This window comes from Siniperca chuatsi, linkage group LG7, assembly GCF_020085105.1.
Source record: "Siniperca chuatsi isolate FFG_IHB_CAS linkage group LG7, ASM2008510v1, whole genome shotgun sequence".
Lineage (NCBI taxonomy): Eukaryota > Metazoa > Chordata > Actinopteri > Centrarchiformes > Sinipercidae > Siniperca > Siniperca chuatsi.
Window position 1 is genome coordinate 224,559 of NC_058048.1, and position 24,981 is coordinate 249,539.

Below are 24,981 nucleotides of genomic sequence, written 5' to 3' on the forward strand. Positions count from 1 at the left end.
TGCTGCTGGGTGCCAACCAACCTGGTTTGTTGTGTTTTGAAGTTGTTTTTACACAACAAAATAATAAACAATACATATAATAAAGATCGGTATTTTTAATATAACGCTGTTTCATAGTTGCATATGCCTTGAGAGCGTTCGAAGGTGCTGTCTGTGGCTAGTGGGTGCCACACAACCTTAAGCTCTATGTCTGAGATTTCTGCCTCCACTGCAATGGACAATACAATGGGAGGGAATGGAATTTAATTTGAGGTGCTTAAAAAAATGTGTAAAAAAAAAAAAAATGAATGAACAACATTTTCCAAAACATGTCCCAGTTACCTCACTGTGAGGTTTTATTGGGACCAGTTTCAATCAGTGGATTTTTTAAAATGTAATTTTTCAGATGCTCTTAATCACTTAAAATACAAATTCATGATTTTGAGTTTTTAAGCCTTTTTAAGAATGAGTTCTGCCCCATTACACTCACCAGGAGGGATCATATCAAACTGGCAAACTGCCCCAATTTATGTGTTCAGTATGCTTCAAATGAACTAGTTTGTGTCATCTGACCAAATGTAAAGGTAAAAGTGTTTAGAACTGTTCTTGATGGCCACACTCGAAGGCAGAGTGGAAAGGCTGCTGTTATAAAGACAGATGAGATGTGACAAATGGTACAAATGAGGATAACAGCATACACTTTCAGACAGACTCTCCTCAAATGCATTCAAGGTCTTGATTCACCCTTTTTTGGGTATAGCCTATTTCACAATATTGCGTAGTTCACTGTGCATTAGGCTTTATTTATAGCCTAATGCACATGCTATGTACAATACGTCACAACGGATGATAATCAAGATATATTCCTCACCTCATGTTTAAGCAGCCTTTGCCAGCTGAGGCATTCTGCTGTCTCAGGACTCTCTGGCCCTTTGGGCCCTAATGGCCAATAGTTTTTTTTTTTTTAGCTTGCTTTATTATTCATGCAGAAAGTGAAGTAGCCTAGTGTCCCACTGTAGAAAGACTTCAGTTGTGCAGGGATACTGGCTAATTCATGTATCTGCCAAAGCTTCAGTGTATTGACTGACAGTCAGAGATGGGCACTTGAATCAGCGGCTCATACTCAAGCTCCAAGGAAATCAACTTGTTTCATTTTTGAATTCAGCCTTGGTTTGTGCTTGATGATTTACAAACAGTGAGTCTTTGAGCTGAAGCAAAGTTTAGATTTTTACAACCTTCTCTATTACTGTAATGACATACATTGTACAGCTGCAAGCCAACTGTGATGCTGAATCAAAACACAACAAGCAACATGAGCTGTCCCTCTGATGTACTCATTCCTGATCCTGTCCATCCTCGTCACTCCCAAAGAGAACCTCAACATCTTAAGCTCTGCTACCTCCAGCTCTGCCTCTTGTCTTTTCTTCAGTGCCACTGTCTCTAAGCTGTACAACATCGCTGGTCTCACCACTGTCTTGAACACCTTTCCTTTCATTCTTGCTGATACTCTTTTATCACACAACACACCTGACACTTTTCTCCACCCGTTCCAACCTGCTTGCACTCGCCTCTTCACCTATTTTCCACAATCTCCATTGCTCTGAACCATTGACCCTAAGTACTTAAAGTCCTGCACCTTCTTCACCTCTGCTCCCTGTAACCTCACCGTTCCACCTGGGTCCCTCTCATTGACACACATGTATTCTGTCTTACTGTGGCTAAGCTTCATTCCTCTGTTTTCCAGAGCAGACCTCCATCTCTCTAGATTTTCCTCCACCTGCTCCCTGCTCTCACTAAAAATCACAATATCATCCGCAAACATCATAGTCCATTTTAGATTCCTGTCTAACCTCATCTGTCAGCCTGTCCAACACCAGAGCTAACAAGAAGGGGCTCAGAGCCGATCCTTGATGCAGACCCACCTCCACCTTGAACTCCTCTGTCACACCTACAGCACACCTCACCACGGTCTTACAGCTCTCATACATGTCCTGCACCACTCTAACATACTTCTCTGCCACTCCAGACTTCCTCATACAATACCACAGCTCCTCTCTCGGCACCCTGTCACACGCTTTCTCTAAATCTACTAAGACACAATGTAACTCCCTATGACCTTCTCTGTACTTCTCCATCAGCACCCTCAAAGCAAATACTGCATCTGTTGTACTCTTTCTAGGCATGAAACCATATTGCTGCTCACAAATGCTCACCTCTGCCCTTAGCCTAGCTTCCACTACTCTTTCCCACAACTTCATTGTATGGCTCATCAGCTTTATTCCTCTGTAGTTGCCACAGCTCTGCACATCTCTCTTGTTCTTAAAAATTGGCACCAGTACACTTCTCCTCCATTCCTCGGGCATCCTCTCACTCTCCAAGATCTTGTTAAACAAACTAGTCAGAAACTCTACTGCCACCTCTCCTAGACACTTCCATACCTCCACAGGTATGTCATCAGGACCAACTGCCTTTCCACTCTTCATCCTCTTCAACGTCCTCCTCACTTCACTCTTGCTAATCTTTGCTACTTCCTGCTCCACACCAGTCACCTCTTCTACTCTTTGTTCCCTTTCATTTTCCTCATTCATCAACTCTTCAAAGTACTCCTTCCATCTTCCCATCACACTCCTGGCACCTGTCAATACATTTCCATCCTTATCTTTAATCACCCTAACCTGCTGCACATCCTTCCCATCTCTATCTCTTTGTCTGGCCAACCTGTACAAATCCACCTCTCCCTCTTTAGTGTCCAACCTTGCATACAAGTCCTCATATGCTCTTTGTTTGGCCTTTGCCACCTCTACCTTCACCTTACGCTGCATCTCCCTGTACTCCTGTCTACTCTCTTCAGTCCTCTCAGTGTCCCACTTCTTCTTAGCTAACCTCTTTCTCTGTATACACTCCTGCACTTCCTCGTTCCACCACCAAGTCTCCTTGTCCGCTTTCCTCTTTCCAGATGACACACCGAGTACCCTCCTTCCTGTCTCCCTGATCACATTAGCTGTAGTAGTCCAGTCATCTGGGAGCACTTCCTGACCACCCAGTCTCTCAGCTCCTCCCTGAAAACTACACGACATTCTTCCTTTTTCAACTTCCACCACTTCGTCCTCTGCTCTGCCTTTGTCTTCTTCATCTTCCTCACCACCAGAGTCATTTTACACACTACCATCCTGTGTTGTCTGGCTACACTCTCCCCTACCACAACTTTACAGTCACTGGTCTCTTTCAGATTACAACGTCTGCACAAGATGTAGTCCACCTGAGTGCTTCTACCTCTGCTCTTATATGTCACCCTATGTTCCTGCCTCTTCTGGAAGAAAGTGTTCACTACAGCCATTTCCATCCTCTTTGCAAAGTCTACCACCATCTGTCCTTCTGCGTTCCTGTCCTGAAGACCAAACCTGCCCATCACATTCTCATCACTTCTGTTCCCTTCACCTACATGCCCATTGAAATCTGCACCAATCACCACTCTCCTACCTGCGGGGCATAACCACTCACAACATTGAACAACACCCCTTCAATTTCCAACTTCAGACTCATCAACCTGTCTGATACTCTTTTCACCTCTGGAACATTCCTCACAAACTCCTCCTTTCAGGATAACTCCTACTCCATTTCTCTTCCTATCTGACCCATGGTAGAACAACTTGAACACTGCTCCTAAGCTTCTAGCCTTGCTACCTTTCCACCTGGTCTCCTGGACACACAGTATGTCCATCTTCCTTCTCTGGATCATGTCAATCAACTCTCTAGCCTTCCCTGTCATAGTCCCAACATTCAAAGTCCCTACTGTCAGTCCTACATTCTTAGCATTCCTCTTCTCTCTCTGCCTACGAACACACCTTCCTCCTCTCCTTCTTCGTCTTTGACCAACAGTAGTCAAATTTCCACCGGTACCCTGTAGGTCAACAGCACCGGTGGCGGTCGTTGTTAACTCGGGCCCCGACCGATCCGGTATGGAAATCATTTTCACGATTCGCATTTTTAATTTGGCATGTGTTTTATGTCGGATGCCCTTCCTGACACAACCCTCTGCATTTCTCCAGACTTGGGACTGGCACAAGAAGACACTGGCTTGTTTTCCATAAATTAAACTCCAGGCCTGTATTGGTTGTCTGCACAGTATAAAAAAAGATATGTTTGGAACGAGCATTATCAAATTACAGATAAAATGATTTACTTTTTGTTGAGCACCTCCCCAGTGTTTTTTTTTTTCCCCCCAAACCAGTCTTTAGGAGAAATGACAACTTGCAGGCAAATGTAGCTAGTTTTCAATAGAGAAATTATTGGTATAGCTCAAATTTGAGATGAACCTATACTTGACGGTGCTACTGAGTAATTATTGAGATATTCAAACCGGTGTTATACAGTATTGGCCTAAAATAGCTGCATAGTTGTCCACTTGTGGTAATACATGACAAACTGATGGTTTTGATATTGGACTGGGGCCCTCTAATGATAATGTTGACTAGATCTAAGAGCTACAGTTGTCTTATAGCTGGTGAATTTGGTGGTCAGGCAAGTTTATTTATTTTTTTTAAATGGGATTGGGATGGGACAGGAGTGAAAATCCACTCCTGTGTCACCCTGTACTCTGCATTGTAACGGGTGATAAATTAAAGTAAAATCCAACATGAAGTGTCGCCAGAATAGCTTCAGTGCGCCTTGGCATTGATCTCTTAAACCTACTGGCGTGATGAACACCTTTCTCCAAAAGATATTCCCTCATCTGGTGTTTTGATGATGGTGGTGGAGAGCGCTGTCTAACACGGTGGTCCAAAATCTCCCAGGGGTGTTCAATTGGGTTGAGATCTGGTGACTGTGAAGGCCACAGCGTATGATCCACATCATCTTCATCCTCATCAAACCATTCAGTGAGTCCTCGTGCCCTATGGATGGGGGGTCATGGATGGGGAAGAGACCCCTCCCCTCAGGATAGAAATGTTTCATCGTAGGATAAAGGTGATCACTCAGAACAACTTTGTACTGATCTCCAGTGACCCTTGGACCTAAACCCTGCAAGCAAAACGTCCCCCACAGCATAACAGAGCCCCCGGATCCCTTCACTGTAGGGGTCAAGCTTTCAGGCCTGCACTACACATGCACTTGCGCATTTGTCGAGAATATGGTGAATGATGACTCATCTGACCATATCACTTTATTCCACATGAGCGGGTGGCTGTGGCTTAGTGGTAGAGCGGGTTGCCCACCAATCGGAAGGTCGGCGGTTCGATCCTGGCTTCCCCCTGCCCACATGTCAAAGTGTTCTTGGGCAAGATAGTGAACCCCAAATTGCACCTGAGGGCTGTGCCTTTGGCGTGTGTGTGAATGACTAGTTACTTCTTTGAACTGATGAGCAGTATATGAATATGTGTGAATGGGGTGAATGCGATATGTAGTGTGAAGCACTTTGAGTGGTCGGAAAGACTAGAGGCCCTATAGAAGTACAGTCCGTTTACATCTCTGTAGACCTCAGAGAGAATAGCACTCAGTGCTGATGGTTTTTGCACCACTGAACTCTCAGATGTGCATTCATCATTGTAACGAGGGGCTTAGGCTTTCCCTCAAGTGACAGATTCCTTTAATGAGCTCATGCAGATGCCAGGTGACGTGAGTGAGCTGTCCAAGTGTCCAACTGTTGGAGAGCTTTGTGGTGCTGATGTCCGATGGGATGGAGGTGAATGAAGCAAGAAAACAGCTCTTCACTCAGAGAGAGAGAGAGAGAGAGAGAGAGAATCATCAGTTTGGTTCAGGACCTGAAGTGAGATATACTGAAATGCACTTTGAATATAAGTGATCCATAGCTGAGCCCCCTTATATCTAATAGAGAATCAACAGAGCCCAATACGGAACATTGGGAGGTGTGACCATTTGTAGAAAAATACAAGGCATGGGAAGCGAAGCAGGCTGAAGCAAAATTTTATAAATACAAATTTGGTATGTTACATTTAAAATTGATAGAATATTGAGCTGATTGTAGAGAGGGACTGAGTGTTCAGCCATGCTGCTAAATGTAGCAATTCTGCTAAACTTTTTTTGTAAAATTTAAAACTTACAAAGGTGAGTAGGATAAGTAGCTCCCAAAATGATTTTGCAAATCCAAATCTTATGGTAATCTGAACAGCAGTTTTTGTGATATCATGCTTGACCAAACGTACAACATCACTATACTTTACTGTCTTCTACAGAAACCAAAGTTAAAAACAGGTATTGGGTTCAACCTCAAAGCCAAACAGGGAGATAGCATGGAGAGATAATGGAGGAGGTGAATGTGACATTTTTACCCAACCAAAAAAAGTCAGTCACATTGAAAAGACAATACACATTTACAAAATAACAAACTCAGTGTCATTTATTTCATGACATGAAAAATGTACTTCTAATGCTACAGTTTGGCGTGTTTTATTTTATACTGAGATGTTTAGTCCACTGTGTGGAGGAAGTATCTGGTACACACTGGAATTTGTTCCAGATGAAAGGTGAGAGAAATGTGAAATCTTTGGTCATCAACCCAAAACAGTGGTCTTAGATCTTACTTATCTAGAACTTGGGGACCAAAGACAGAAATTTAAGACCAGATTCTCACAATCTGACTGCTGCAACGACCCAAGTCTACAAACCACCAGTTAGAATATGACATGAAATGATGTAGAATTTTTGAAAAAAATAAACAGTGCCAGCACTATAGCCAAAGCTTGCTTTTGCTGCATTTTTGAAATATGTGAGTAGTGTAGATGTTTATGTTAGTGCTGTCTACCCATCTACCTAAGATGGAAATATGATGAGGGCAATAAACAGCTGCTAATGTGGCCCCTAAAACTAAACTGTGTATATTTCCACAACTTGAGACTACAGGCGTTTGCACATTGCAACAATCAAAGCCCAGTCCTGTGCTGCTTTTCAGTCAAAAAGCGACATACTGGTTATGAGAACATGCCAATTCTCATTTCTATTATATCTCTATCATGCTCCTGGGGCAAAAATACAACACATAATGACATAAGGGATGACATAATGAGTGTAGGGTCATTAGTGTCATGTGGCAGCCCTGCGGATACTGAGGTTTAACCCTGATTTTAAGTACAGCTTTAGAATATATCTTCCAATGGTTGTTTGTGTTCTTGGATGTGCTTTTGTTTTTTCCCTTAATTTCCCATTGGTCAGCTATGTGGTGACTGAACTGATGCAAAGTGACCTCCATAAGATCATCGTATCCCCACAGCCTCTGAGCTCAGACCACGCCAAAGTTTTTCTTTATCAGATTCTACGAGGTAGGTTCTCTTTTTTTCCCCCCTCTTGTTATAGTTTAAGGTTTTGTCATTTCCTGTTTTATTTTGTAGTGTGTTCCTCTCCTTGTGTGTCTTGTGGTTTTATTTCCTGTCTTTGTTTGCGTTCCCTCCAGTTTTGATTGTTGGCCCCTCCTTGATTGTTTGCACCTGTGTCTCGTTGGCTCACCTCCCTTAGGGTATTTAGTCCAGGTCTTTTGCTTTGTTCACTGTCAGATCTCTGTCTGTGTGTGTCAGTCAGTACCTTGTTCCCGTGTCCAGTTCCTGGCATTTCCTAACGTGAGTTATTTTGTATGGATCCTTTGTTTCTTTGGCTTAGCCTGGACCGTGGACTTTGAACTTTTCCAGCTCCCTGTCAGATTTGTTTAGCCTCGATGGACCTGTATCTGTCTACCTGCCGTTTACCTGTTTGTTGCCTGTCTGCCTGCCTTTCTGTCTGCCTGTACCTGCCTGTAAGCTTCATCACCCCAATAAATACTGTAGTCATCCCGCTACCTCATCCACATACTACTTCCTGGTCGTCTGCATTTGGGTCCTCATACTGCACCCCATACGACAGAATGAGCCGACCAATCATGGACCCAGCAGACTTTTCGGAAGAAGCGGACCAGTTGGTCTGTGACTTGATGTGCCTAAAGGACATCTGGGAGGAAATAAGAGACGAGTCCCACAGAGAGGCAATCAGATTTCGGGTAGAAGCAAGATTCTCGTCAGTGCCTGGGCTGAGGGAGGCCATCCCTGAGTGGCTCACGGACTAACTCTATACCCAGACACCCCAGCTTGCAACCCTGCCTGCAACTCCTCAGCCTGTTTACCAGCCAGACTCCCGGCCTGCTAGCCAACCAGTCATCAGCCTGCACCCCGGCCTGCTGGTCCGCCCGAGGTCCTCAGCTCCGCACTTTTCCAGCTCCCTGTCGGATTTGTTTAGCCTTGTTGGACCTGTTACTGTAATCACATGCTTACCTCCTGCGTGCTAGTCTCCAGTCAGCTTCTCAGCCTGCAACCCAGGGGGTCCCTCAGTCTGTTGCTGTCTTGGCGCCTTCTGGGAAGCGTGGTTCCCACAGCTGCTCGGCTGTCCCGCTGCCCAGCGCCCATGCATTGCAGCGCCCCCCAGTTCCCAGACTCCCTACTGGATCGCAGCAGCCCCCTGCACCAGGACTCTCCGCTGGATCGCAGCAGCCTCCTGGACTCCCTGCTGGATCGCAGCAGCACCAATCCCTCGTCCCCGCTGGATCGCAGCAGCCCCCTGCCCCAGGACTCTCCGCTGGATCGCAGCAGCCTCCTGGACTCCCTGCTGGGTCTCAGCAGCACCAATCCCTCGTCGCCGCTGGATCGCAGCAGCAGCCATCTCTCGTCGCCGCTGGGTTGGAGCACTCCACCCAGCAGACCCAGCCCGAGGTCCTCAGCTCCGCACATGTCCAGCCCCCAGGCCGTCCGCCCGAAGTCTACCACTTAGCCTTTTCCAGCTCCCTGTCGGATTTGTTTAGCCTCGTTGGACCTGTAACTGTCTACCTGCCGTTTATCTGTTTGTTGCCTGTGTACCTGCCTGTGAGCTTCATCACCCCAATAAATACTGTAGTCATCTGGCTACCTCATCCACATACCGCTTCCTGGTCGTCAGCATTTGGGTCCTCAAACTGCACCCCATACGACACCTCTTTTAGATCATATTCTCGTTATTGTTATATTTATTAAAGTTCAGTCCATTAGATGCCTATAAGATGTTCTCACTTAAACAGCAATAGGGATAGAATGTGCAGATATGTGTTTACAGGAAAATGAATGTCAGTAGTTTTCAGCTTTGACTATTTCAGTGCTTCCAGAGGGAAGTTACAGCAGGCCATAGCAACTCTTGCTACAACAAGATAGATGGAGCAAAATGTAAAAATAAAGTTACGAGCACTCTGTACACCTGCAATATGCTGTAGATTTGACTATTTAGTCTTTAAATTAAGAGTTGATCTGGCTGATCTTCTCTGAACTCCTGTACAACTTAACTTCAAGTAATGATTGTGGCTCAAATAGTGACCACCACGAACTCAATGGTTTTATGCCTTTCAAATTAAAGGCCTACTAGGAATGCAAGGGATTATGTCCTATGAGTCACTGGAAGGCTTTTAATATGAAACATCTGTGCAAGAAGTGAGTTTCATTGATGGTAGCTTAACAGTGAACAAACAAAAGCAAAGGGGGAGTGACGGGAAATAATTAGTTATTGAAAACAGTATTTGTGTTAAGAGTTTTCCACGTGAGCTATTAGAATACAAGTTACTCCAACCAAACGCAACATGTTTTACCTGACCTTTATTCATGTTCAACCTTTATTTGTTTATGCTGATCTGTCATTTGAGACTCAACCGTTATTTGAATTCCGGCTTTGTGTGATGTCTGACACATTAACAATTATATATTACAAATATATGAGCAGACACAATTTTGACTTTGCAAGAGTCTGTTATTGTTAGCGCACTCACTCAATCTGTTTGTTGCATGAGTGCTGATAAGCACTATAATAGTTATGGTTTCAAAAAGTGAGACTTGAAAACAGGATTGTAATTTCTGATATCTGATGTAACAGTCTATCCTGTTGTTTCTTCCTCCTCAACCATCACCACCACCAGGACTTAAATACCTTCATTCTGCTGGCATTCTACACCGAGACATCAAGCCTGGCAACCTCCTGGTCAACAGCAACTGTGTGCTCAAGGTGCGTGAACAGGCTATCCTTTTTCATGTCAAGTGAACATGTCAGAGAGAGAGTCAAAATCCACATCCAACCTTATCTTTGAAGGCTTAAAATGTTCAATTCTTGTTCAGACCATGTCAGAAAGAATTAGATTTTGCTCCATGGTCATTTTTACAGGCTGTAGTTGATAGTGGTCGTACTGTATTGCATTTTATTGAAAGTTTCTTTGTTATTCAGTCTACCATGGACACAATGCAACAGCGCTACAAACTATGGCCTTTACAATAGTTAAATCAGTGTTCATTTCATCAACGAAAACTATGACAAAAAATATTGATTGACAGCCCTTTTCATCAATGAACAAACACTAAATAATTGAAAGACGGAATAATGGACATATGAACTAATTAGTTTCAACGCAGTTGTATTCACCTTAACAATCACCTTTTAATAAGCTACACTTGACCGTACATGCACTATTACTTATTACTCATATTACCAATTGTATTATTATACCGTACATACTTCATCAACCGGTAAATCCACTTTGTACTTTACACTTATTTTAATTTTATACTTCCCACTTTGTACTTAATTTCTTACCTGTATTATAGTGTATAACAGGTTAATGGACTAAATTCATTCACAAACCCACTGAAAATTTGACAAAAAGCAGCAACAAAACGGCACGGACAAGTGACAAAAACAGGTAGCACGTGGACATTTAGGAAAAGGTAAGCTAACATAAATGCAACATTATCAAGGGATGTGGGTGTAACATTGCTTTGATGGTTTTAGGCTAGGATTAATGTAGGCTACCCAAAAAAATGTGTACCTTACCTGTAGTTAAAGCCCTTACATGTTTTTTTTTTTTTTTTTTTTTTTTTTTTTTTTGCTGTCTGTGAAAGTGTCATTTTAGATAACACCATTAGGAGTCAGATATATCCTACATAGGGGCTGTAATTATGTGCTTTAGACACCTATAACTATAGAGCTTAATCAATACGCCTTTGACACAGTGTCAACAAATTCTAAACTTTACAGGCTTTACATTGATACAAGTTATTGGAGGGTATTTTTATAGGCACTGTACATGTACGTAAACTACCTTTTTATGAACTGTCATTGTTTAGATGGTGCAAAATAAATGTAGGCAGCTGTTAATATACATGGGTGGACTGCCCAAGTATAGTCTATGTGTGACCAACACTGTCAAACTGTACTACATAATGTAACACTTGTTGTGCCCTATAAGCAACATATACAGTGGTGGTTTCCATTTGAGCAGGAGAGACAATCGTTCTTACTAGTTACTAGTATTAGTTATCAGAATAAAGCTGCGAGGGGAAATAAGATTACAACAGTTGTAGTAACATCTGAATGACGGTCTTCCAGATCTGTGATTTTGGTCTTGCCCGAGTGGAGGAGTCAGACGAGTCACGGCACATGACTCAGGAAGTTGTGACACAGTACTACCGAGCTCCTGAGATCCTCATGGGGAGCCGCCACTACTCCAACTCCATTGATATCTGGTCTGTGGGCTGCATCTTCGCTGAGTTGCTGGGGAGACGCATCCTTTTCCAAGCCCAAAGTCCCATTCAGCAGGTAACTACTCTTCAAACAAAATGATGAGACAAGAGAGAACTTTAGTCCTTTTTTTGGCCAAGATGCTCGATATACATAATGAACTAAATACAAAAATACTAAAATAAAATGCCAAAATGTTCTAATAGTGGTTGGGGCCTTTTTTTCTTCAACCAGGCATTTATTTTGAATTTCCAGTTTTATATAAAACCATATGTTAGTAAGAGGCCTCCCTGTTTTCTAATCTGCTCCTATTTTCATTTACTGTTGATGCAAACTCAACACTTCCTCTGTCTATTCCCGTTGTCTTGATACATTCAGGATAATGTGCATTTCCACAACACTAATTATTCACAAATTTTCAGCTGCTTCCGTTTTGCAGTTTTTTCTGTCACTGTTACTCTACCATCAGTGAAACTCAACACTTCCTGTACAGATATGTAAGATTTGAGACTACTCTCCACCTGTCAAATTCATACTCCAAATCAATAGGGGCAGCATATAATATATCAGGTCATAACTGCTGCTGACTGTCGTTAGCTCAGTTAGCCACGTAGCTAACTTAGCGGTTCTATTAGCTGACTGAGTCCGGAATGGGCACCAGAACCAGAGCTGGGTGAGCAGGCAACGGAAACGGAATCAGCAGCGCCCCAGTAAACACAGCTAGACCGGGACCCAACACAGCCTCAGAGAGCGACGGAGGCCAGTTTGATGACAGGGAATACAGTACCGAGGTAATTTACAGCGGCTCCGACCAGGACTCTGACTCCGGGGATAACAAAGACAAGGTGGCTTCAGGCGGGGACAGGAGAGGCGTCAAGCGGGAGCAGCCAGAGGAAGGTCGGGCATCATAAAGGCAGCGACAGTGTGTAGATCCAGAACATTTTTCACATCTAACTCGGTGGATTAAGGATTTATTTCGACCAAACCAGAGTTGGTGATTGTTGGAACAGTTTAAAGACTAACCAAGATGGTTTTGGTGAGTTTTATTTTGTTTCTGTTGAAAGAAGTGTGTTTTACGATGTAATAGTTTGGAGAAAGTGAGAAACGTGATTTCAGAAGGTTTACGGTTGTATTTTTCTCTTTGATAAGGAAAATAAGTGTAAGAATATTTCCTTTTTTAACATTTTGTGAGTTTATTTTGTTTATTTATTAGACTGAAAGAGCTAAGAGAGCTTGTGTAACGTAGCAAACTCGCCACTCGCACACATCTCCCAGCTGGAACTACCTGAGCTGTACTATCGGACTAGTTATCGCCCCTTGAGACACAAGTGGTATTACAACACAGGATGGGCTGGAATGAGCCCAGAGCAAGCAGGTTAGCATGCTAATTTCTGTAGATATCTCTGCAACACAATACATAGATGTCTTTGACCTGATGTCAGAGCTGTTACTTCTTAACATTCTATTGATAAGGTTCATTTTTTGATTGTTTTAACATTCTGACCAAATCTTACATATTGCCCCTTTTTTAAAAGCCTTTCATGGATCAAAGAACATTATCCCTCCCATTTTTAATTTGAAATATCTGCAGGAAGTGTTGAGTTTAATTGATGATAACTTAACTGAAAAAAATAGAATAGAAGCAATTTGAATTAATTGGTGAATTAAGTATTTGTGTTAAAAAGACTGTTCTTAGCAGAGTGGTAAGTATGACTCAACTCTGTTATTGCACTGATGGAATTAGAGCTTTGAATACCAGCTTCTATTTGGGAATTTACAGTAGAATGAAATAAAAGTATAAGAAATAAAAGGGGGAGCAAAGTACAAATGAGGGTGCAACACATTGGTGAAAGTACATGGTGTCCGTCACAATCTTCCAAATTACAAGCAATAAATACATTACAGAAAGGTGCAAATGTGTTACTGTGTTACAGATGTTAAAAATTACAAGCATAGAAATATACAAAATGAATGGTAAATGAGAAAACACAATGAATATACTGTATAAAGGGTAATCACACTGTAAATAGAAAATGGAATGAAAAACATTAGAAATACAAATAAAAACAGTCGAATGAGTTTGAGGAATAAGTGTTCATGATAATGGCTGTGATGTGTGTGGGTGTGTCTTTTTTGCCTTGTTGGCTTGTAGCTGGATTTAATCACTGACCTGTTGGGGACTCCCTCTATTGAGGCGATGAGGACAGCGTGTGAAGGCGCTCGTGCACACATTCTCAGAGGACCTCACAAACAGGTAAGCAATCTATTTTTGCATAGAACTTTCCCACCTGTCTTTCTGAAAAGATGAAATGATGGTGGGGTTTTCTGTTTTACTAATAGCATTTGAATTGCTTGTCATTTTGACAAAGACAAAACGACGTTGATAGATCAAGAACCAAAACAGCAATATTATGTTTCGAAAGATCAGTGAAAGAATCTATACAGAGAGAGAATCACAAACGAGCCTGGAAGTCAGTAGGACTTGAGTTCTCTCAAGCCTTCCAATGGTTTGGACAAAGCACTGTAGACTGCTGCCCTTGTATAGGATTATTTGGGTGTTTACTTGAGTTTTAATTTTCTTTGAACTCTTATATTTCCTTAAAATGTTTTCTTGTTTTTATCTGGTCTCTTTTAAAACCTGATGGTTTTCTGACTTCTCTGTTTTATTTTTGCTGCCTTTGTGAAGTACTTTGTAACATGGATTTTGAAAAGTGCTCTTTAAGTAAAGATTATTACTCTATCATAATGACAACCTGGAACACATATCCAGTTTAAGATCAAATGTGACTCAGCAAGATTTTCACGTGGGTATGAACAAATCAGTAGTCTGATGCAAACATTTATAAAATCAAATGTATAATTTTCTTATTCTTATGTTTTTTAGAAAGATAAATTGACACAATATTTTGAATAAGGGAAATTTTATATTATTATAATAAAATTATTATTGTCATTATACATTTGCCCTGTGTGTTCTGTGTGGTGGATAACAGCAGCAGCTCCAATAACCTAAGATGGCGGCGCATGTAGATGTGGCGGCCAGCAGCTCCCTCAAACTTCCCTACATGTTTGTTTGTTTGTTGTTTGTTCTTTTTTTGCTTTAAATACTGAAGCACATACTACCTATGACAGACTAACACTCATCAACATCGGAAAAGGAAGCGCAGGGGTTGCATTAAGTGCAGCTGACCTTGAGACGATCACTGCCCACAACATCTTCCGACCAGGCCTACATGCCCTGGACATACCCAGCTAGACCTGCCGGACCAAATGGCTTTGCAAGTGGTGCGACCTCACCAGGAAGAGGGGGAAGAGAGCTGGGCGAAGAGTTAGGCTAACCCAGCTCAGACCTAAGACCACTCCACTACCCAGCCTGGTCCTGGCTAATGTCCGGTTGCAGGAAAATAAAATGGATGAGATAAGACTTGGGCTAACTCAACAACTAGAAATCAGACTGTTGTGCCCACATCTTTACAGAGACCTGGCTCCACCACAACATCCCAGATCAAGCTATTGCACTCGCCAGGTGGACCGTGTTCTGCGTCGATAGAACACAAGACTCCGGTAAGACGAGGGGAGGCGGACTCTGTGTTTACAATGATGATGGTTGGTGCTCAAACGCAGTCAAAGTTGATGGACAATGTTCCCCAGATGTTGAATTCTTAATGTTGAAATTATGACCATATTATCTTCCAGAATAGGATATACGATTTTATCGTGGATCGGGATAAAAAACACTCAAGATAAGTTGATCGTGGTGAATTTCCATTATCGGGATAATGGAAATAATATCCTCACGTTGGACTTGAAAAGCCCAGTGCCAGTTGGACTTTATTTTTATTAAAGGATAATTCCTGTATTTCTTAAGTCGGGTAAATTATATATACTGATGCAGTTGATGAAATTGTTGTCTGTACCATTTGACATTAGAACAGACTCACACAATGTTGCGGGTTTTTAATTATTTATTTATCCTTTATTTATGCCGGGGGACCTTATGATTTATGATTACCTTTAAGATTGTTTGTTTTTCACTAAAAAGGATGTTCACTTATCTTACTGCACTTTTCCTATAGAGCAGGTCTAGACTGTACTCTTATTATTTATTATTACATATTACGTGCTTATTTACAAAGACATAGAAAAGGTTTCAGTCGTAGTCATCTGGACACTGTTTTCAGAATCAAGACGTTTCGGCTCCCATCTGGAAGTCATTCTCAATTGTGAAAAATTGACCGGGAACTCAGAAATTTAAGCTACTTTGTGTTTAATTAAGCCCTGCCCTCACGAAGGAGTCTTCCTGAGTATCTGCTAATTACTCTGCCTAGTTTCACCTGAAACTGACCAAATTAAGTAATAAAGACCCCATTCCAACTAGGCTGCTTAGTTAGCACTTCTTTACTGGATATAATCAGTCTGTCTTTATTAACAGGCTATGCACCACAGTCCTTTGAAGTAGTTGTAATTAAACCTCTTCTTAAAAAGCCCACTCTTGATCCAGGGATTTTAGCCAACTATAGACCTATATCTAATCTAATCTAATCTCTATCTATATCTTCCCATTCTCTCTAAGATCTTTGAGAAAGCAGTCGCCAATCAGTTGTGTGACTTTCTAAATGACAATAGTTTATTTGAGGATTTTCAGTCAGGATTTAGAGTGCATCATAGCACAGAGACAGCACTGGTGAAAATTACAAATGACCTTTTAAATGCATTAGACAATGGACTTGTCTCGTTACATCATAGTGCTGCATTTGACACCATTGACCATCACATCCTATTACAGACACTGGAACATGTAATTGGCATTAAAGGAGCCGCACTAAGCTGGTTTAAATCCTATCTATCAGATCGATCTCAGTTAGTACATGTTAACGGTGAGTCCTCTGTGCACGCCGAAGTTAGTCACGGAGTTCCACAAGGTTCTGTGCTTGGAACGATTCTATTCACCTTATGTATGCTTATATATGCAATATTATTAGGAAACACTCCATCCTTTCATTGCTATGCAGATTATACCCAATTATATCTATCGAAAATAGGATTGTGGTATATAGCCTGTCAATAAAGAGAGGTTAATCATAACCAGTAAAGAAGTGCTAACTAAGGGTAAAACGTCTTTAAGCAGCCTAGTTGGAATGGGGTATAAGAGACAGGTTGATGGCTTAGATGAATTAATCGTTGAAGTCAGCTGAAGAAGGTTGACAGGAGCAAAGCAGCCAAAACACCCATCAGGCTCTACAGCTGTTTCCAAGGTTCCTGTGTTTGAAGACAAGTCGGCACCGGTTAAAGGCAGGACTTGATGAATTTTTTCTCTAATAGTTCAAATTTTATCATTAAAGAAGCTCATGAAGTCGTTACTACTGAGTGCTATAGGAATACATGTTTCAATAGAGCTATGATTCTCTGTCAGCCTGGCTTCAGTGCTGAAAAGAAACCTGGGGTTGTTTTTATTTTCCTCTATTAATGATGAGTAGTAAGCTGCTCTGCATTACGGAGGGCCTTCCTATATGTTTTAAGACTATCTTGCCAGACTAAACTGGATTTTTCCAGGTTGTTGGAACGCCATTTCCTTTCAAGTGTTCGCAATGTTTGCTTTAATTTGCGGGTTTGGGGGTTATACCATAGAGCTAACCTCTTCTTTTTTAGAGGAGTGATAGATTCGAGCGTTGTTCGCAGTGAGCCTGCAGCAATATCAACTAGATGGTCAGTTAGGGAGGGGGCTGCGATTTGCATAGGAGTCCTCTGTTATATTGAGACATAACACTGAATTAAATGTAGATGGGATCGCTTTCTTGAATCTAGCCACAGCAATATCAGATAGACATCTAGAGTAAGACACACCTGCTCCATTCCAGTGCTGAACACCGGAGTCCCCCAGGGCTGTGTGCTCAGCCCCCTCTTGTTCACGCCGACATGAAGAGAACTGTGTTTTGAAGTTTGCATATGACACCACCCTCATCGGCCGGATTTCAAACAACAATGAGACTTCATAACCGCGGAGTGGTGAACAGAGAACAACCTACTGCTCAACGTCAGCAAAACCAAGGAGCCGATCGTTGATTTTGGGGAAAAAGACACACCCGTCTACATCAGTGGAGCTGACGTGGAGCATGAATAGTTTTAGGTTCCAGGGAATCAGCATCACAGAGAACCGGTCATGGACATCACACATCTCCACCCTGGAGCTCAGCAACGGCTGTATTTCTCAAAGAAACTTAAGAAGCCAATATTCCTGTGTAAAGTTCTTGTTAACTTTTACAGAGGAGCAATAGAAATATCACAAACTGGCATAGGATGTGCACGGCCGGGACAGGAGGGCTCTGCAGCGAGTGATTGAAACCGCTAAAAACTGATTATTTTTGTATGAGTCTATACATTTTTTTTTTTTTTTTTTAGGAAAATCCTACTTATTCTGCCTTTAAGTCAATTTAGGAATGCAATCTTAAATTTAGGACAGGATCTGGCAGGCATCTTATCTCAGGTCACATCAGGGTGTGAAAGAGAAAGAGGGGGGTATGCAGGTGTTTGTGTGTGTGTGCATGAGAGGCAAGGGGGAAGAAAGGCTGAGGCTGCCATTTGTTTAATTCTATTCATTATCCTGATGTGACATGTATTCAGTCTCAAATAAAGAAACTCAAGTCTCTGTCCCAGGGAAAGCTTTAGTTTGTCTGGTGTATTTAGCCCTTTCCTATGGTTTGTAGCCAGATGAATCAAGGAAAGAGTCGTTAAGCGTTCTAGTCCTGCTATTATTCTTGTTCTCATGACAAGACATAGAGCCTCTGTGCCTTGTCTGGCAAGTGTCAGATTGACATTTTTTCTATTGAGGTGAAAAGCCAGTTCCGCAGATCTTGAATGTCTGTGAGACACTCACCTCCATGTTCACTGGTTATCCAGTGGAATTCAAAAACAAAACCATGTTATCCTCACTACAAAACACATTGTGTGTATCCATGACAAATTTGTATATTTAGTTTCTCACGTAACAATTGCAAAGCTGATTATTCAAGCTTTAGAAACCATGCATCCATATTTAAATGGTTGCCTTCCCCACATTCTGCTGGCACAAAGCCGTGTTTCATGGCACATTTTTAAGAAATGCAATAAATGAAAAGATATTATTTTATACAGATGTATAGTACTATAGTACTGGTAAAGTTTAGGCACTACTGAGGATGCTTTCAAAAATAATGCCATGTATAGTTTTTATTTATCAATTGCCCAGTTCTTCTGTGGATGTCTGAATTGCTTCTGTCTCTTCATGTAATCCCAGACTGGGCCAGACCAACTGTTGCAGGACACTTTGTTCTTCTTTTGGCTGAAGATAGTTCTTTGTCTCTGGCTGTATGTTTGGGGTCATTGGCATGCTGCAGAATATACAGTGGCTTGCAAAAGTATTCATACCCCTGGAACTTTTTCACATATTGTCACGTCACAACCACAAATTTAAATATTTTTTAATTTGCATTTTATGTGAATAAGTAACACAAAATAGTACATAATTGTGAAGTAGAAAGAAAATTATACCTTTCCAGATTTAAAAAAAAAATACAAAACTGAAAAGTGCAGCGTGCAAAAGTATTCAGCCCCTCTCAGTCAATACTTTGTGGAACCGCCTTTTGCTGCAATTACAGCTTCAAGTCTTTTGGGGTATGTCTCCACCAGCTTTGCACACCTACAGACATTTTTGCCCATTCTTCCTGTCAAAACAGTTCAAGCTCTGTCAGATTTGATGGAGACTGTTTGTGAACTGCAGTTTTCAGATCTTGCCACAGATTCTCAATTGGACTTAGGTCCAGACTTTGACTGGGCCATTCTAACACATGAATATGTTTTGCTTTAAACCATTCCATTGTTGCTTTGGCTTTATGCTTAGGATTGTTGTCCTGCTGGAAGGTGAACCTCCGCCCCAGTCTCAAGTCTTTTGCAGACTCCAACAGGTTTTCTTCGAAGATTGCCATGTATTTAGCTCCATCCATCTTCCCATCAACTCTGACCAGCTTCCCTGTTCCAGCTGAAGAAAAGCACCCCCACAGCATGATGCTGCCACCACAGTGTTTGACTATGGGGATGGTGTGTTCAGAGTGATGTGCAGTGTTAGTTTTCCTCCACACGTAGCGTTTTGCTTTTAGGCCAAAAAGTTCATCTCATCAGACCAGAGCACCTTCTGCCACATGTATGCTGCGTCCTCCAAATGACTTTTGTTGAACTGTAAACAAGACTTCTTATGGATGGTTTTCAACAATGGCTTTCTTCTTGCAACTCTTCCATAAGGACCAGAATTGTGTAGTGCACGACTAATAGTTGTCCTGTGAACAGATTCCCCCACCTGAGCTGTGGATCTCTGCAGCTCTTCCAGAGTCACCATGGGCCTCCTGGCTGCATCTCTGATGAGTGCTCTTCTTGTTCGTTCTGTAAGTTTTGGTGGACGTCCATGTCTGGGTAGATTTGCAGTTGTGCCATACTATTTCCATTTCCGGATGATGGATTGAACAGTGCTCCTTGAGATGTTCAACGCTTGGGAAATCTTTTTATATCCAAGCCCCGCTTTAAACTTCACCACAACTTTTTCTCTGACCTGTTTGGTGTGCTCCTTTGACTTCATTTGTGGTTTGCTCCCCAACACTCTTAACAAACTTCTGTGGCCTTCACAGCACAGCTGCATTTATACTGAGACAAGATTACACACAGGTGGACTCTTTTTAGTCATTAGGTCAATTCAATCTTTCCAAAATCATCAGGCAACTTCTAAAAGCAATTGGTTGCATTCAAGAAAAAGGGGGCTGAATACTTTTGCACGCTGCACTTTTAAGTTTTTTATTTTTAAAAAATTTGGAAATCTTGTTAAATATTTCCTTCCACTTCACACTTGTGTGCCATTTTGTGTTGCTCCTTCACATAAAATGCTAAGAAAATGTATTTAAATTTGTGGTTGTGACTTGACAATATGTGAAAAAGTTCTAGGGGTATGAATACTTTTGCAAGCCACTGTATTTAGGACGAATCAGACGTACTGTATGTACTGTACTTCTCAGCATTGAGTCCATTAATTCTTACCAAATCCCCAACTCCATTTGCAGAAATGCAGCCCCAAACCTGCAAGGAACCTCCACCATGCTTCACTGTTGCCTGCAGACACTCATCCTTGTAGTGCTCTCCAGCCCTTAAGCGAACAAATTGCCTTCTATTAGAGCCAAATATTTCAAATTTTAAGTCCAGAGCACCTGCTGCCATTTTTCTGCACCCCAGTTCTTGTGTTTTCGTGCATAGGTAAATGGACTGTACTTGTATAGTGCCTTTTATAGTCTTTGGACCTCTCAAAGCGCTTCACACACAACATATCACCTTCACCCCATTCACACACTGATGGCAGATGCTAACTGCTCATCAGTTTAAGTAAACTAATCATTCACACACACTCACACACCGAAGGAACAGCCCTTGGGAGCAATTTAGAGTTCAGTGTCGGTGGATGACCCACTCTACCACCAAGCCACAGCTGTTTGGTATAATTGTTTAATCATGCACTGGGCTATATGCCTACAAAAGTTTTATCTGGGAAGTGGTCTACTACTTTGTTACTTTCTTTCTTTAACAGCATATACATATCTAACTGGAATATTTCACTATTTGCAAAAGGAATGTTTCAAAATCTAAAATATATTTCCCATTGACACACTAATGCAGAAGGTATGAAATAGCCGTCTAAGACAAATGTTTTTGTGAAACATCTAAAGTGCCTAAAACTTTTGCACAGTACTTTATATAAAGTACACCAGAAGCGGAAAGAGACAGGGGAGGATGGTTGATGTTGTGATGTTTGTTTTGTCTGCAGCCATCCCTTCCTGTTCTGTACACACTGTCTAGCCAAGCAACCCATGAAGCTGTCCACCTCCTTTGCAGGATGCTGGTGTTTGATCCGGTGAGTCATTCTGTTAATTTATAGTTTTGCATTAAGTTTTGTTAATGAATGAAACCCATGCAGTAACTCACTTAAGTATAATTACAGGTGTACTGTACAACACAGTATACACTGTGTGCCTTTCATGACAACGGTCTGTTTGAAGCAAGCAACAAAGTAAAACAGAGCAGACTGGCTTGGCCAGTATTTTAGTTTATAATGACCAAAACCATAAAAATCCAAGGAATGAGATAATATAGCTAAAATATATTTTCATGATTTGAGCTCTGTTCACAAAGGCACACATAAGCCCCATTCAGACGGGATTAACCTTACAGGGGGAGGTGTGCAATGAAATATTCACTGCGCTCCTTGGTAATTTAACTCAATGTTCCAGACAGCATTTTAACCATGGTGACATTACAGGATATGGACAACAGGCATGGCGGAGGGAGAGACTCGAGGCAAAGATACTGTGTGGTGTATTTCAGGAGTCAAAAATTGCACTCCTGAAAACACAGACATGAAACACACATTGAATCATTCAGTGTGATTTACACTTTCCAAGGATATCATTATCTCTGATGTGCATCCAGAATAAACGTCTAAATCCACTTAACCATCACAGAAAAAAGACGCTTCCGAACTTGCCTGAGAATCCTCATGTTTCCTTCAGTATGAAAGTAATCCAGTAATAGCTGATTCAGCTACTTTTATGACAGTAAAAGTAACAGAGCCAATAACAACGACAACAACTGTAGTAGCAGTTGTCAAGCAGGAACACGGGGGCAGCAGGTGGCCCACAACTACAGATCCAGTCTCTGCAGCTCTGGAGGCAGAAATACCTGCTGATAGTGACAGGAGAGAGGAGACAGGTTGATGGTTACAAAAGCTGGAGCGCCCCCATCATGTGTGAGGCTACGTCGCCGGATGAGCTAAATATATTTTATGCTCGTTTTGATCGCCACAACAAAGAGTCAGCTGTAAATTCTACTCCGCCTCCACTCAGTCTTCACACACCTTGAGAATGCTACCACCTACATCCAGAGGCTCTGGAACAACTTACCTGAAGAAATTAGGTTGTCTGAGTCAGTGTCTTCTTTTAAGCCTCTTCTCAAAATGCATTTTTAATTGGAAAGAATATCCTGATCTTACCTGAGCTGTCTGTTTATTTTATTGTTTTTATGTATTTTGTCATTCACTGTGGTATTTTATTTCTCTCTCTGTGAAGTACTTTGTTTTGATAAGTCCTCAAAAAATAAAGTTTATTAGTATTATTATATCAGACTGCTGTTTGTTCATTCAAGACAATCTCCACCATGAAACTGATTGGAAACCTTAGCACTCTGGGCTTGAGTACCACACTCTGTAATTGGAAAGCCTCACAAACAGACCCCAGACAGTTCGGATTGGCGGTCACACCTCTTCCACTCTAGTGCTGGTCTTGTACATTACCATAAGGAATTGTATATATTATTTTTATTTTATTCAAATTTTAAATATTTGTATATATGTTCTGTGTGTGTAGCGTGACGGGAACTACAACTTTCAGTTAATTGTGCAGCCCTGTGTTGTAGAATGGCAAAATAAATGTACCTTGTAAGCTGGGAATTGCTTTTGAAGTTTCTGCAGTGAGTACAGTCATTTAGCCTTTCTCACTAAACCCATATTTCGCCTCTTTAACCCTGGCCCCATCCCCACTCCTGAACATAGGCCTATATATTGGTGTTCAGATTAGCAAAAACATGTTTGACTTCCTCCATTTTTACACTGAGTTGATAAAATGCAGTAGAAGGAAAAAACAAAGAGATCCACTTTAAAATACAAGAGTGTCACTCCAGACAGGATTCAAATTACAGGAGGACCAGCCAATTGACAAATAAATAGTAGGTCATTGTGGCTGTAATTATTACTGGGGTGGGGGTGAATAATTACCTACATACGTGCTGCAGACGGGAGTAAAATAATTGACCAAAGCAAAATCATCCCACCTCCCCAGAGACATAAATCCAGTCCGAATGGGGCATAAGTCAACCTGCGATATCCAAAGTTGAATCGGTCTCAGACCTTTGTCCAATGTCATTTCCATCTTCCTCTACTCTCCTGTCTTTTTCTGTCATCAGTTAAAGAAAACAAAAACGTTAGCTGCAAAAACACACTTCGGGTAAGTACAGAATAAATACATCACAGAATACCGGAAGATCTGAAGGAAGTGGTAAGATTCAAACCTGCCTCTAAAGCTATTCAAAGAAAGAAGCGGTGGTTTGTGGCCAACAGCTGCAGTCAAGGCAGCATCAGATTGGTTATTTATTTTTATTTCAGCACTCATTTGTGAGAATTGTTTCATAAAAACAAATCAAATGGTCAGACTTATGGAAAAGATGGCTTTTGCGCATACCACGGTTCATTACCAAGGTGTGGTTTGACATATGCAGGACAACAATCCTGTCTCTGTATTAGGTCTTTATTTTTCTCATCACAATCTACCAATAGATGATGGGACCAATATGTTAGTTTTGACAAACACAAGAGAAAAGAGTTTCCCCTCTGGGATCAATAAAGTATTTCTGATTCTGATAATACACATGAATCTTTGTAATTATTACATATAACATCACCTCTCCAAATAGTGTATAATTTTTCCTAATCAATAGCTCTGCTACCTTCAAATGATCCTGCATCATGGCAGAAAGAGAGAGGAGAGAAATTCAATAGTGTCATATTACATGGGACTGTTGGGGAGAGGGTGCTGAATTTATATTCAAGTCAAGTGGAGGGCCCAAACAAATTATTCATAATGCTCGGGAGGGCCTTGCTTGTAAAAAAAATAAATAAATAAATAAAATAAATCAATAAAAGAAAAGGTTTAGCCCCCTTCCCCACCTAATTATTTTTATACTGTCCCTTAACTGAAAGTTTGTATTTTATTTCTCTTTACATGTATTCTGAGGCTGAGATCAATGTAAAATGTAGTTAATAGTCTTGTTGATCACATAACTTGTGTTTGGTCTCCAGTCAAAGAGGATTTCAGCAAAGGATGCCCTGGCTCACCCTTACCTGGACGAGGGTCGACTGCGCTACCACACGTGCATGTGCAAATGCTGCTACACCACATCCTCTGGCCGTGTTTACACCAGTGACTTTGAGCCTGTCACTAATCCCAAGTTTGATGACGGCTTTGAGAAGAACCTGAGTTCTGTGAGACAGGTCAAAGGTAAGTTTATCTGCTGATCTGAGCTACTGGCAGCCTATATGTTTGCTGTATTAAAACATTTTAATACTATAACTATTGGAAGTCTGTTTCACATTCAATAAACTACACGTGCCAGAGTGGGCCTGTAGAATATTCTACAAAATATCACTCTTTGTGGGTGTTCACTGAAAAGAAAAGAAAAGAGTACTAGCACTAGCAGATACTTGAACCTTCAAACCAAAAATTTAGGCAGATATTCCAAACATGGCATGGCAAAGCTGACTTTGTAAATCCCAACAACTCACTAGATGCTCTGTTTTTTTTTTTTTTAAATTTTCATCGCCAAGACTTATTTCCAATGTTTAGAGGGGGGCACACACTTGTGTAGGTGCGATCAATTAATTAT

General features: G+C 41.4%; 1 protein-coding gene across 3 annotated transcripts in view; it reads left to right on the forward strand.

The window, feature by feature from the left end:
* nlk2 (nemo-like kinase, type 2) overlaps positions 1-24,981 on the forward strand; it is a 48,707-nt gene that overhangs the window by 14,450 nt on the left and 9,276 nt on the right. The window contains exons 4-9 of one of the 3 annotated variants that reach the window (XM_044202239.1): positions 7,147-7,253; positions 9,890-9,975; positions 11,350-11,559; positions 13,634-13,735; positions 21,317-21,403; positions 21,809-22,128. In XM_044202239.1, the coding sequence (XP_044058174.1) occupies positions 7,147-7,253; positions 9,890-9,975; positions 11,350-11,559; positions 13,634-13,735; positions 21,317-21,403; positions 21,809-21,895 (679 nt within the window). In that variant the 3' untranslated portion in view covers positions 21,896-22,128. Of the gene's footprint in view, positions 1-7,146; positions 7,254-9,889; positions 9,976-11,349; positions 11,560-13,633; positions 13,736-21,316; positions 21,404-21,808; positions 22,129-24,397; positions 24,597-24,981 lie in introns of those variants that run through there. The other 2 variants (XM_044202237.1, XM_044202238.1) reach the window with 2 other exon arrangements.